Here is a 15,890-nt window from a genome sequence, read left to right on the forward strand (position 1 = left end):
GGGCTGTCAGTGAAAATCTAATAGACGTCTAAACATAGCCCAAGAATAGACAGCTATTGAATGACTACATATATACGTCTAATAGACGTCTAAACATAGCCCAAGAATAGACAGCTATTAAACGACTACATATATACGTCTAATAGACAGGCAATATGGGTCTAGGCTAAAACAAGGCTGATTTTGGGCTGTCAGTGAAAATCTAATAGACGTCTAACCATAGCCCAAGAATAGACTAGTCATCAATTACACTACATATACATATAATAGACAACAAAAGGAGGCATAAGGATTCTTTTCACTCAAATATAACAGGTTCTCATAAATGAAAATCCATCCAAACTACTTGAATATAAAGGGATTTATTAAGAACAATTATATTAACAACTTAGACAACATTCAAACATAAAAATGAACAAATAAAATATTGCAAAATATGTAAAACAACTTAAGATACTACAATTTTTAATTAATTGTTAGCTTTATAGCCATAACCCCCGCCCCCTGCTCTCCCTGGTGCCTGTTTAAAATGCCCAGAAATTGCATTTTTTATTTCCCATTCAATCGCCAATGGAAAGTTGGTCATCACTGCGTCTGCCAAATGAGAAAAAGAAAACAATTATTGCTCAAGAAAAGCATTGTGGACAATCATTTTTAAAGGGGTCATATAATGGTACATTCACTTTTACAAGTTGATTGTACTTAAATGTGTGTTGGCAGTGCCTGTACACAACCATCATATCCATCCAGTGTTTTTTTTTTAATCTTGTTGTATGTTTACCCCTCTCTGAAATCAAGCTGTTCGATTACAGTATTTTTAATTATCATTCTAATGAAGGTAAAAACAGATTTTATTTTCATTTCTTTAGTTCTTCCCTCATTTTTTAAAGGGATAGTTCACTTTGAAATTAAATTTTGTTATGTTTTAGCTTACCTTAAGGGCATCCAAGATGTAGGTGTCTTTGTTTCTGCAGTAGTTTCAATTTTGATATTTTTAGGTCAAACCGTTCTTGTCTGTCAGTCACGTAATGCAGGTCTATATGGTCACCACCTGAAAGAGCATGCACAGAGAAGTCCAAATTAAACAATGACACCTACATCTTGGATGCCATTAAGGTAAGCTAAAACATACCAAAATTTTATTTCAAAGTGAACTATCCCTATATATAATACTTTATCACTTACTCGTATAACTCTAATGAACAAAGTTATAGGGGTAGTTCACTTAAAAAAAAAAAACTAAAAAAACATGTAATCATTTACTCCCTTTCACTTGGTTCCAAACCTGTATGGCTTTCTTCTTTGGAACACACACAAAAAATATATTTTGAAGAATGTTGGTAACAAGACATTTAATGGTAGTCATTGACCAGTATACTGTATATTCAATTGCTGTAGCCTACCTTGTTGACTGATTGCTGGATAATTTGCAATAAACAGTGTCTTTAAAATCAAATAAAGTGGATTACATCACTCCACTTCTGAGGTTTTTACACTGGCTATCTGTCTGTCTAGTATCAAAATACTACAGCTGGTTATTAAATTAATTAACATTTTAAGGCCAAAGTAAATTTCTAATCTTCTGATGCATTATGAACCATCCAGAGCAGACCTCTCAGGTCATCTGGGACAGTAGCCAGCTACTTTTATATCCCCAAAGTCAAAACAAAACATGGAGAAGCAGCATTCAGTTTTTATGCACCATATATCTGAAACAAATTCACTGAAAACTGAATGTATGCTGCATATTTTAATTATTTTATCAAGTTTAAAGACTTTACTGTTTGCCACTACCTTTTATTAATTGGAAAGGAAAAAATATTTTTTTATAATTTCTTTTCATGTTGCTGTTAAGTTTTATGTAAAGTACTTAGAAAATTTGCATTAAATCAAAAACTATTATTTCTTACTCCAATCTAAAAACAAAAATATACTGGTATATTTAATAATAATAAAAATAGTAACGATAAGTTTCATAGTTTCTCCACATTGAATTTAACTATTAGATGCATTTTAGAAGGGCACACAGTTGCAATAACACGTGCAGGTAACGTTAACTTGTTGGAGAAAAATAGTACTCTGCAATGGTAATGTTAAAATGTCACGGTTTCTACACATTATAACAACTAACTAAATTAAACAATGAACATACCAAAAATAAAACGCATACTTACAAGATCGAAGTAGAAATGTGACGCTTTTCAGAGTGTAGCTCGCCCGTTGCTCTCCGACAGCTGCCTCGTGTAAAACAAAATGGCGGAAATGTTTATCGCGAGATCTGGCTAAAGTGATCTAGTCGCGCAATGCCAGTAGTCCCAGTAGTCATGTCTCAGTAGTGTTTTGATTGATCTAGCGGTTGAGAAATGCAATTGCATTTGATTTAATTTGAAATGATAGACAGTCATATCGTAGATTGTGTATGAATGTTATGTTTATGTGTGACAGCAAACATTAAGCTGTGTGAGCGAAAACATTTCTAAGACTAATATTCTTATACTATATGTGGTCTGAATCAGGGCTATAGCCAAGCCGTACGTAGACCAGATTGTCTTGATTACGCCAGGTGGGCTAAAGCAGACCGCATATAGCCGTCCAATTCGGAGCTAAATCGTGACTACAGATCGACCATGTCGTGAAATGACACATTGAACCTTGTAGATATCATTACCAATGCGAACATGATGGAATATCAACCATTTCATACACTGCCTGGCAAAAAACTACAATTAATCAGTTCTGACTAAAAGTGGGCTACAAATAGCCGGGTCTGAATACGAGCTAAATCGTGGCTACGCACAGCCTACACATATAACATTTAAAATAAAGCAAACCAAACAACTTGTAATCACAGTTGACTTTGCTTACATGATGGAATATCATACATCTCACAAGTTATTTTGGAGAAAAATACATTTATCCAGATTAAATGTTATTTGGGCTAAAAGTGGGTTACACATAGCCAGACTATATCGGGTCTATATTTAACCGAGACGTTGAAATGACGGCTATTGCTTGCTGGGTGACGTCCAATGATCCCCGGTTAATGCCACAGCATTTGCATTTCGCAGGAGATTTATTTTAGATTGTTTCTCAGCTTCATAAAGCTCCTCTATGCGAGCAACAATTGTTCCCCGCGATGGTAACGTGTAAGCTGGGTCAGAACTTGCCAACCTGATTACATCCCTGAGACCCGAATCTTCAACAGTGTTGATTGGTCTGCAATCAGTTGCTACCCATCTGGCGATCGCTGTGGTTAACTTCTTTTCATCCAAGGGTCTGCTGCGACGCCCGCACTCAGGAATAGTTCTTTGGCGGGGTTGCGGCTTGCTTGGCGGGGAGGCGTCAGGTGTTTCTCCTGGAGATGGTAACTTAGACTTGACGTGCTCCGATGGTAACTGAACTCCTTGAAACAAATGCTGCATTGTACCTTAGTGTTGTCAACGGAACCGTCTGATTTTTTTTTTAAGTTAAACAGGCCGTTTAAAAATCCGGTCATACTTTTTCTATCCATCACCTTTTACCGCTTCACAAACCAAAGGGGCTGACTACGGGCTAGTCAAAGGGACAAAACGGCTTACCTGAAATGCGATAATAAAAAAAAACCGCGTTATGGATTGTTTTTAACTAATCGCGATTAATGCATTAACGCTGACAGCCCTAATATATATATATATATATATATATATACACATACACACACAACTTGAATGAAAGATCTCACAATGCATATTCCACATAAAAAGAGGTCTCCTATAGCTACAGTTTATACACATCTGCTTTATATATGTTTGTACTATAAAGAGTCACATTTATCAGACATTTCAGCCTTCATACTCCCACATAATTGAACTTTCATATATCCCTTTCACCAGAATAGAATGTAAACATGTGCTTAAATTATATTTAATAAAAACTTGACTAGTTAAAGGTGCACTAAGTGATTTTTGAAAAACGCTTTTGACCACAGCATCCCAAAACACACTTGTAGCCAATCAGCAGTAAGGGGGCGTGTCTTGTAAGGATAGAAATAAGAGAGCGCTCAATTTGAGTGCACAGGACGGATATTAGCAGATTGACTACAGATAAAGAGATATCAGAGAAACAAAGCATTAAAAAGAAGGCTTACTATCAGGCAAGAGGTAGGACCCGCACAAATATCGGAGCAGCTTTCCAGCAGTGGAGAGAACTCAAGGAGAGGGAAGGCCTGGAATCAGACAACGAGGTTGTGTTGTTTCTTCTTGATAGGTGAGTAACATTGATTTTGCTTCGTTTCACACAGCTTATCCTTTTGTTTGAATATGCTTGTGTCATCTTCACTAGTTCCCGCGATCGTCGTTGCCATGGTTGTGTACGTACATGTGGGCCAGAGATTTCAAAATAAGGGCAAGGTCCTGTTGGGGTATGGGGGTGTCTGTTTTGGTGCTTTCAAATATCAACATCGTTTGGCAAAACTCACTTAGTGCACCTTAAACTTTAAATATAAACTATAAATTATTTGGTTTTAAATGCCTTCTGCAGTTAAGTTTTTTCGGTAGACACCCTCAATCAGTTTTCACATGGGTCACATCAGAATGTGATCAAAATAAGAATTTACTTAATGCTTTAATCAAAGAACTGACCACTTGGATTAAGAATGGAAGATCAATCTCTGCTTGCCATCTTGCCAGCTGGTCAAATTTATTGTTTAACTTTTTTAATGCTTTATCATAGGCCTCATCTTTAACTTGAGCCCTCAGAGCTTCTATCTCCTTCTGTCTCTGCTCCTCTGTGTCCTTCAGGATACGTTGTTTTTCATCCTCAATTGCTCTCTCTACCCTTTCAAGCATCTCACTGGTGTAATGTTGACCACCATTTCCAGTGACCATTTTATCAATCTGGTCAAGCAACTGAATGACCCGTCCAGGATTTTGTTCTTGATTGTTGAACACATGGTATCGTCCATTGCATGTTTTGATGAAACTGAGCAGTTTTGGGTTGTCCCGCACAAATGTGTGAATGTTTTTGCCCTCCAGTCGATCTCCATGAGTGAATAGTGCCATGATGTAATTGGAGGATTCCTCACCAAAAATTGCTTGGATGGTTCTAACAGCTGCTGCATCTTCATCAGTGAATCTGCCCAGCTGAATCACAACTAAGAAGACATGTGGACCAGGAGCAGAGAGAGGAATACAGAGATTAATTCTGTCAATGACTTCTTTTGCAGTTAGGCTGGTGTCAAACAGACCTGGAGAGTCAATGACGGATACTTTTCTACCGTTAATTATTGCATGAAATTTTTCACACTGTCCAGTCACAGAGGAGGGTGATATCTCTGATTTAAAAACCTTTTTTCCCAGGATGGTGTTGCCAGTTGCACTTTTCCCCACCCCTGTTTTTCCAACCAAAAGAATCCGGAGCAAATCGCCTGGATGATGCACTGTAAATTAACAAGAATAATATAATTTATTACATATATATACAAAGTATCTCACAAAAGTGAGTACACCCCTCACATTTCGGCAATCATTTTAGTGTATCTTTTCAAGGGACAATACTATAGAAATTAAACTTGGATATATTTTAGAGTAGTCAATGTGCAACTTGTATAGCTGTAAAGATTTACTGTCCTCTGAAAATAACTCAACATACAGCCATTATTGTCAAAAAAGCTGGCAACAAACGTGAGTACACCCTACGTGAAAACAGCTATACGTCGTTTAACAATGCAAAGCCACATGTCCTATTCATCATGTTCATGTTTTTGTCTGCTTGACAGGACCATACAAAATTGTGTATCTTGTTTTAGAGCAGTTACAATTTGGTGCTTTGAGTACAATTCTCTCATACTGACCACTGGATGTTCAACATGGCACCTCATGGCAAAGAACTCTCTGAGGATCTGAGAATTAGAATTGTTGCTCTCCACAAAGATGGTCTAGGCTATAAGAAGTTCGGTTACACCCTGGAACTGAGTTACAGTACAGTGGCCAAGGTCATACTGAGGTTTTCCAAGACGGGTTTCACTCGGAACAGGCCTCGCAAGGGTCGATCAAAGAAGTTAGGTCCTTGTGCTGTGCGTCAGGTGCAGAAGCTGGCTTCAAAAAACAGACGCATGAGTGCTGACAGTATTGCTTTTGAGTTTGCAGAAGTGGAAGGTCAGCTTGTCAGTGCTCAGACCATACACCACACAGGCGCACACTGCAACAAGTCAGTTTGCATAGCCGTCGTCCCAGAAGGAAGCCTCTTCTGCAGCTAGCTCACAAAAAAGCCTGCAAACAGTTTGCTGAAGACAAGCTTGCCAACCATGTCCTGTGGTCTGATGAGTATAAGGTAAACTTGTTTGGCTCAGATGGTGTCCAGCATGTGTGGTGACGCCCTGGTGAGGAGTACCAAGAAAATTGTGTCTTGCCTACAGTCAAGCATGGTGGTGGTAGCATCATGGTCTGGGGCTGCATGAGTGCTTCTGGTACTGGGGAGCTGTGGTTCATTGAGGGAAACATGGATTCTAACATGTATTGTGACATTCTGAAGCAGAACATGATGCCCTCCCTTCAGAAACTGGGCCAAATGGCAGTTTTCCAACGTAATAACGACCCCAAACACACCGCCAAGATGACACCTACCTTACTGATGAAGCTGAAGGTGATGGAGTAGCAAAGTATGTCTCCAGACCTGAACCCTATTGAGCACATGTGGGGCATCCAAGAAGCACCATGTGTCTAACATCCAGCAGCTCCATGATGTCAGTATAGAGGAGTGGAAGAGGATGCCAGCGACAACAACCTTTGCAGCTCTGGTGAATTCCATGCCCAGGAGGATTAAGGCAGTGCTAGATAACAATGGTGCCCCTACAAAATATTGACACTTTGGACACAATTTTTACATGTTCACTTAGGGTGTACTCATTTTTGTTGCCAGTTATTTGGACAATAATGGCTATATGTTGAGCTATATTTAGAGGACAGTAAATTTGTACTTCTATACAAGCTGCACATTGACTACCTAAAATATATCCAAGTTTCATTTGTGTAGATTTGTCCCTTGAGAAGATATTACGGTGGCCGAGAAGTGCAAAACAAATCACGATTCTGAAAACAAAATAACAAATTACAAACGCAAATGCAAATGTAAAAAACAAAATAACAATTCAGAAAACACAACAACAATTCTGAAAACATTATAACAATAAGAAAACACAATGACAAATCCGAAAACAAAATAACAAATCAGAAAACACAACGACAAATCAGAAAAACCGGAAGAGGTAGGTATAGTTTGAGACAGCGCCATTGGTTTGGGAATAGATTACTCATCGCTGATTGGATGAGACATCTGTCAATCAAAGTGTACAGGAAGAACGAGAAGTAAACAAAACAGTATGCAATAATAACGTATTGAGTGTAAATTATCATTTTAATTCAAATGGATGCCACCTTATTGGTACAATAAAGCTCTCCCTACACCTACCCTAACCCTACCCGATACTTTATTTTCAACTTTTGGATTATTTCCTTAATTTTTATTGAAAATAAATGCCTTTCCGATGCGATTTAACTAAAAATTAATTCATTAATTCATTAATCAATCAATTAATCATTAATCAGTGAATGGCCACAAAATCATTTAATTTCCCCCCACATGTTTACCACAATAAGAGATGCGAAAACAGTGATTAAAAGTGAACGACAATAAAATAAACCTGCAAAATTAAAAGGAGAGGATTTGGGAAAAGAAACAAATATTACTAAATTCCTGGAAATTCGTGACCAACTGGCAAAAGAGAACACAAATCCGTGTATGGCTTTAAATGTATCGAGAAGCATGAATGCAAAAGCATGGTCACAATGTAAAATTTGCCTGCTAACCCATTATTTCTCTTATAAACAAAGCTTTGTACCTCACTTGTGTCATAATACTCACATAAAAAATGTTTCATGTGAACAGTAGTGTGTTTTGCGATAACACCACCGATAGAAGCGGTTCACTGACAGCACAGCAATTACGTTTGGGATCATTTTATTTTAAATGCCAATAATTTCACTTGGAAACATTGCGATTGTGTTTTAAAATATAACAACGAGCACCATGAAACCATTTAAAGAGGCGCATTCAGTGGTCTTCGTGATGGGATGTGAAACAGCCAACAAAGTAAAATGATCTCAAACGTAAATACGGTGCGCTCTCTTCATTTTATCAAATAATCAATCACATCTATTCATTTTATAGTCCTGCTACGAGCCTCTTATTTAGAATGAAACCCCTTTCATTCGGGTGAGGAAGCTGGCATTTTGAGTGGCATTTGTACATTCTATCATGCTGGTGACTACATGCCACTGCAATAGACACATTTTGCAGTATTAAGGTTAACGATTAATCGATTAATTGATCGTTAATTTAAACGACGACAGATCATGGAAATGATTGAAAATTGACATCCCTAGTATGCACAAATACGGCAGCGCGCACTGTAGCCTGTATCATTTCATATTAAAGCGCGAATGAAACTACGAGCATGCGAGCAGCCAAATAATCTAATAACCCAGCTGCTGTGATGTCTCTTAATTAGTGCTGTCAAACGATTAATCGCGATTAATCGTATCCAAAATAAAAGTTTTTGTTTACATATTATATATGTGTGTACTGTTTATATTTATTATGTATATATAAACACACACATGCATGTATATATTTAAGAAAAATGTTATATTTGTATAAGTGAAAGTGACGTGACATACAGCCAAGTATGGTAACCCATACTCAGAATTTGTGCTCTGCAATTAACCAATCCAAAGTGCACACACACACACCGTGAACACACACCCGGAGCAGTGGGCAGCCATTTATGCTGCGGCGCCCAGGGAGCAATTGTGGGTTCGGTGCTTTGCTCAAGGGCACCTCAGTCGTAGTATTGAGTCCCACGACTTTATATATAAATATATATATAATATAAATATATATACATGTAAATACATGTGAATATTTTTCTAAATATATACTGTATGTGTGTGTATTTATATATATATATATATATATATATATATATATATACATACATAATAAATATACACAGTACACACACACATATATTACATAAACAAAAACTTTTATTTTGGATGCGATTAATCATGATTAATCGTTTGACAGCACTACTCTTAATAAAAGAACAAAAGAAAAAAAGAGGAAATCACTTTTGTAGTTTTAAGGATTCATCTATATTTAATTTAGAATTTAGTGTTTGATAACTTCTGTATATTTCAATTTCTGTATATTTCCTACTTGCGGAAGGGCACATGTAGCCTAAATTTGACATTTATTATAATGGATTTATATGAAGATTGTTTTAAGTTCACTTAAATCAAAAAAGGTATTTTTTTTAAAGTCTAATAAATGTTAAAACTGATAGCTCTCAATTATACTGTAATGTTGAATGGCTAAAGTCAATGGTGAAATATTAGGGGGAAAAAACACTATCCTAGAGACATCAGTAGTATTGGTATCAGTGATACTGGCCTTCAGTCATAAAAAAAGATGCCATTAAACAAATATTAAAAATATACTATCTTTATGTTGTTTCTACGTTAATTTGAAGACTGAATGTGAAATTATTGCAATATAAAAGTATATTTAAAAACTTTAATGTTAGGTGTAATTAATCGTGATTAATTTCAGGAAAAAATGTGCAATTAATTAGTTTTTTTTTTTTTATCGTTTGACAGCACTAATATATAGGCTATATACCCAGATAGCACACGTACGTCTGCAAGATGTCTATTAAAGATCATATAGATCGATTTAGAGATCATTAATAGACATCTTGTAGACATACGTGTGCGTAGATCTTTGTGTGTGTGTGTGTGTGTGTGTCTGTGTGTGTGTGTGTGTGTCTGTGTGTGTGCAGGTGTATGATAATAAATCAATCCTACCTATATCATCCAAATCTTGTTTTTCTTGCTTGAAGATCTAGTTGTTTCAAATAAAATTATAGATTTTATGACATTTGGCCACTTACATGTTAAAAATATAACCAGATTAGAATGGAAAAAGGACAAAATATGAGTGCATATTTAAGCATACCTGAATCCCTATCGAAACAGCTGCAACAATTATACAAAGCACCAATAGTATTGAAGAGAAAGACAAGAACCAAGACTTTGAGGTCATTGTTGTTGGTCCAGGAGAAATGTCCTGCACAGCTATAAACAGAGTAAAAAAAAAAATAGATTAAACAGATTAACATATTTTATCATTATTAAAGCGGATGCAGTGACGAGTCAGGCCGGATAAACTTTTAAATGCCCATTAGAAGAATCTACAGAAAATTAATGTGGGACTATTTTAATTATTCCAATTTATTAAACAATTCATACCCATGAAAACGGCTATTTCGTGTCATACGTAATACTAAATACACGTTTTATGCTAGTAGTATATTCCTAATTTATCTTGGATGAATTTTCAAGCAACTGTTTGCCACTGCTTTAAATCAAGCTTCATCTTTATATATCCACACTAAACGGCTGCTGTCTGTTTTCACTTTAAATCACTTTAAAATCTCTGGATTTTCATTAAATATTTATTCTATTCAGCAGATTTTCGTCTTTCCAATGCAAATGTTAAGTTAGTCTAAACCATTCTCTAGTGAATGTATAAAAATGACTACTCACTTTTAGATGAAGAGCGCATCGTGCGAGTATAAATGAGAGCTTAGTTTCGTTCTTCTTTCCTATGAAAAGGACACGACAGTTTCGTTTACTCTCCATGAAACTCGCTAGGCTTGCTTTACCAGAGGGGTTACCTGGTGTAGACTACCGTCTAGAGGAGAAAAGATGCCACTGCTTCATATAGGCCTAAGAAATGTCTGTTTTCGCCTGTTTAGAAATGTATTCATAAACAGTTAATAAAGCTGCATTTTTCCTCATTAAAAAAGTTTTACACAAAAATAAATAAACAGTAGTTTTTCTAATTATATTAAAAATTACTGAAATGTTGAAACTCATATCAGTCAGAGTCAGTAGCCTTAACGAAAGTCGTTTCATAGAAGCCTAAATATGCCTTGAAAATGAATTTGATAGGCTCTCCACAATATTCCAATTGAACTGACTAACATATTTCTAAATCCACAGCAGTCATTATCGTCGTTACTAGCCATTACTCTGTCACAATATCCAGTAGCTGATTGTTGTCTGCAATTCCAACCAGTGGTGTATAAAGTACCTGAAAGCCATACTTGAGTAAAAGTGCAGATATCCAGAAAATGTCTTTGGTAGAAGTTGAAGTCAGTGTTTAGAATATTACTTGAGTAAAAGTCTTTAAGTATGTGATATTTATTGTACGAAAAGTTTTTTTTTTTTTTTTATCTTCTACGTACTTAAGTATTGAAAGTAAAAGTACAAGTAAATATGGCAAGCCGTTTTGACTTTTATTCCTTCTCAGGATATTAATTCTTGATATCAACAATTAAATTTTTACTAGTTAAAATGCAATTACATTGTTGATATCAGAAATACATTTTCAGATATCAGAAATGAACATTGTCACTAGTGACAATTAAATTGTTGATATCAAGAATAGACATTTTTACTAGTAAGAATTGTATTTCTGATGTGAAATTGGAATTTCAACTAGTAAGAAATTAATTCTTGATATCAACAATTGGTTTTGAATGGCAGCCTATGGTGACATTTAACTAGTGAAAATACAATTACAGATATCAACAATTTAATTCTTGATATCAAGAATCAGCATTTTAACTAGTAAAAATTGAATTGTTGATATCAAGAATTAACATTCTTACCAGTGGAAATGTAATTGCTGATATCAAGAATTCATATCATGTGAAGGAATAAAAGTCAAAACGGCTTGCCATAAGTAAATGCAAAATGGAAAAGAAGCAAATATATTTATATATATATATATATATATATATATATATATTATATATATAAAAAGTTAATGCACAGCTCAAGTAGCAAGATTGGGTTAATTTTAACTCTTTCTTCCATCTTTCATCCGGTACTTAGTGTCTTTCATTCCAACATAAGAAAACATTTCTGGAATCTGCATCTGAAATAGCATTTAGATGTATTTGCACAGTTTAATGTATCTCAGAGGGGACATGGATACATTTAAACTGCAGTTACAGATGCATAAATAGGCCTAATGTCTTGTTTTTAAAGGGGTCGTATGATGCAATTTCAAGTTTTCCTTTCTCTTTGGAGTGTTACAAGCTGTTCATGCATAGATGAGATCCCTAAAGTTGCAAAGACTAAAGTATCAAAGCCAAAGAGATATTCTTTATAAAAGTTAAAACTCAACCACGCCCTAAAATGGCTCATTCAAACACGCCCCCACATGTCTACATCACATTGTGGGGAGATTTGCAAAACACCGCCCAAATGTATACGCAATGAAAGAAGGTGGAACTATTATTCTTGCTGTAGTATTGTTGCTGCCGCCGGCGCCATGTCCTGGAGACGCTGTGTTTCGTTGTGAAAGCGAAAGTACTTTGTTTGGGCTTCCAAAAGAGGACACAACTAGAAATCAGTGGTTAATTTGTATTTACAATACTGTTCCAGAACAGTTCAACCCAAATATTCGAGTGTGTGCAGCGCATTTTTACAGAGGACTATTTCCTGAACCTGGGAGTACCCTGCCAGCTATGCTCAAAGAAGGCTGTTTCTATAAAGTGGGGCAATTCCAACTTTGCAAGGACAGTCTGGCGCTTCTAACTCACAGCCTGTGAGTACGTTTTCATGTTTAAAGAATTTGCCACTGACTATTCAAACGCAAGTTTTAAGCAGTGTAGAGTAGTGCTTGTTGTTTGTCGTTTCTCCGATCACAAATGCAGACATGGTAATGTTTACACGGCGTGATGCAACGCGACGCCTAAAAAGACAGTTTAAGTCATTATAATCAGTAATTATGTCCCCACTGGATGCAACAAATGCCTCGTTTATAATGGGTTTTTATTGGGGGGGGTTTTGTCGTCGCGCCGGGACACGGCATCACAATACGGTAAGAGCGTAACATTTCCGTCTCACGCTTGAGGTATTCGGCCAATCACAACGCACTGGATAGCTGGCCAATCAGAGCACGCCTCGCTTCCCAGAATGATGTGCTTTGTAAAACTCAGCGTGTTTCAGAAAGACGGGGCATAGAGGATCAAGCAACAATGTACAGTATGTGGAAAATAATGTGTTTTTTAACCTTAAACCTCATACACATTGCATTACACCAAATACACAAAATAATGTTCTTTTTAGCAACGTCATATGACCCCTTTAAGACTCGTCCATGCCCCCCTAAAATGCTTCATTCATTCACATGTCTATGTCACGATGTGGAAATATTTGCGTAATGCCGCCCAAATGTTCACGCAAAGAAAGAAGTCATGGTTTCAGTAACCGCAGTAGTGTTGATGCAGCCATGACAGGGAGACGCTGTGTGTTTCTATGCGAAAGCAAAAACACTTTATTTGGCCTTCCAAAAGTAGATGCAATTAGAAATAATTTATTAAGATTTGTTTACAACAGGACAGCACAACCCAAATGTTCAAATTTGTGCAACGCATTTTATGGACAACATGTTTTGTGAATCTAGGAGAGTACAAGGCTGGCTGTGCGCAAAGGCTATTTTTTTTTAAAAAAGGGTCAATTCCGACTTTGCTATGACAATCTGGCGCTTCTGAATCAGCGACTGTAAGTATGTTTTGTTATTAGTTCAAGTATTTGCTATTAACTGTTCAAATGCACAGTTTTGCATGTAACGTGTTGTGTGTGTGTGTGAGGGGAACAGGGTCACATCACAGCGCAGTGTACAGCCCGTCAGAAATAGTCTTAACTGCGGCTTGTGTACTGCAAATACCTACAAGCATCATCACTGTGTCTGTCACGCGACTCTGTTCCCCTTTCAGGCTTGAACTGATAAAACTAACTTGAAAGCTGAAGCTCGCAATTATGGTAAGGGGCTTTACATTTCTGACGCGTGCTCGTGATGTTCGGACAATTACAATGCACTGGGTCAGTTGGCCAATCAGAGCAGATTGCACTTGTTGGAAGGAGGGACTTTGTAGAAAATTACGCATTTGAGAGAGGCGGGGCATAGAGGAACTAAAATAATGTACAGTATTTGAAAAATGTGTTTTTTGAACATTAAAGGGCACCTATTATGCCCCTTTTTACAAGATGTAATATTGGCCTTGGTGTCCCCAGAATGTGTCTGTGAAGTTTCAGCTCAAAATTCCCCACAGATCATTTATTATAACAGCTGGAAAATTTCATTTTTGGGTTGTGTCTAAAAACGAGCTGATTTTGTGTGTATAACTTTAATGCAAATGAGCTGCATATTCCCGCCCAGTCTCCAGAAGAGGGCATCGCGTATATGTGTCTCTCTCTGCATTGCATATCTGCAGCAATAAACACAAAAAAAACTATGTAACTGAGAGTGAGCGAACCAACGTTTAGCTGTACATTTGACACAAGTCAAATGCACTGAAAGTGGGAAGAAACAGAGCAATGTTACAGAACTTGCGCACGGATCAATAGACCGATCCGCCCAACCACGCTACCGAACGAATCTCGTGCTACAAACAGCATGAACTAATCTCACAAGCACGGCTCTGATCAGTTAAAAAATACTTAATGTACACACACAAATACGGTTATGACATTCACATAGGAGTCTGGAGTGATACACGTATTTAGGTAGATTTTGAGGCGCATTACCTTGAAAAATGAAAGTAATCCACAGCGTCCTCAGCAGCTCAGATGTTAGGAGAAAATGAAGACTCTTATATTCAGTCTTACATGCAAACACAGAACACCGGGATTGCTTGCGAGACATTGTTGATGTTACATCTGCTCGAGCGTGAAGAAAATGAAGGTAACTACTAAGGGAGGAAACTATAGCAACTCAGGGCTGTCAATCAACCCCCGTGGCCCCGCCCTCCGAAATGTGACATCACACTGCAGTGAGAATCAAAACAGCAGACCTAGTGAGACTGACATGGTTTAAAGGGGATTAAAAAATGAGGAGTGGGTGGATTTTTATTATTGTAGGGTGGTTGTGTTCACACACTGCCACTTACCAGATGGTAGCAAAGTGAATAGACGGTTACCAGGGTGATTTGAGTCCTTGATGATTTTGACAGCTCTACTTTTGCAGCGTTGGAGGTAGATATCCTGCATAGAGAGGAGAGCAGACCCTGAGATGTGCTCAGCTAAGCGCACAACTCTCTGTAGTGCTTTGCAGTCCTGATTGGAGCTGTTTCCATACCACACTGAGATGCACTGAGTCAATACACTTTCTATGGTCCCTGAATAGAAGTTTTCAGGATTGCTGGTGAGGCCCTGAATTTCCTCAGCTGTCACAGATGGTACAGTCTTTGCCTGGCTTCCTTAACCTGTGTTTGGATGTGTGTAGTCCAAGTCAGGTTCTCAGAGATGTTTGCACCAAGGTACTTGAAGCTACTCACCCTCTCCGCAGGGGTCCCACTGATCATAAGAGGAGTGTAGGGCTGCTGCTGTCTCTTCCTAAAGTCCATGATCAGCTCTTTAGTGTTGCTCACATTCAGAGAGAGACAGTTGTCCTGGCACCATGATGTGAGTCTCTCTACCTCATCCAAGTATGCGGTCTCATCATTGTTGGAGATGAGGCCCAGAACTACAGTATCATCAGCGAATTTTATAATAGATGTGGAGTTGTGAGAGGACACGCAGTCATGCGTGTAGAGAGAGTAGAGCAGGGGACTCAGGACACAGCCCTGTGGGGTTCCTAGGTTCAGGGTGATGGAGTTTGAGGTGAACTGGCCAACTTTCACCACTTGAGGTCTGCCGGTGAGGAAGTCTTGAATCCAGTCACAGAGTGAGGAGTTTAGGCCGAGGTCTGTGAGTTTAGAAGCTAGTTTGATGGGG

General features: G+C 37.5%; 1 protein-coding gene across 1 annotated transcript in view; it reads right to left on the reverse strand.

Moving 5' to 3' along the window:
• Window positions 1–10,755, reverse strand: part of LOC306872704 (GTPase IMAP family member 8-like) — a gene marked incomplete at its 3' end in the record, with an annotated part of 35,911 nt that extends 25,156 nt beyond the window's left edge. The window contains exons 1-4 of the mRNA XM_079421462.1: window positions 10,644–10,755; window positions 10,054–10,172; window positions 9,903–9,939; window positions 4,620–5,416 (exon numbers count right to left, since the gene is read on the reverse strand). Coding sequence (XP_079277588.1) covers window positions 4,620–5,416; window positions 9,903–9,939; window positions 10,054–10,172; window positions 10,644–10,662 — 972 coding nt within the window. The 5' untranslated portion in view covers window positions 10,663–10,755. The remainder of the gene's footprint in view (window positions 1–4,619; window positions 5,417–9,902; window positions 9,940–10,053; window positions 10,173–10,643) is intronic.
• Between the last annotated feature and the right edge of the window lie 5,135 nt (window positions 10,756–15,890).

The sequence above is a fragment of the Barbus barbus genome, assembly GCF_936440315.1.
Source record: "Barbus barbus genome assembly, chromosome: 7".
In the NCBI taxonomy this organism is placed as follows: domain Eukaryota; kingdom Metazoa; phylum Chordata; class Actinopteri; order Cypriniformes; family Cyprinidae; genus Barbus; species Barbus barbus.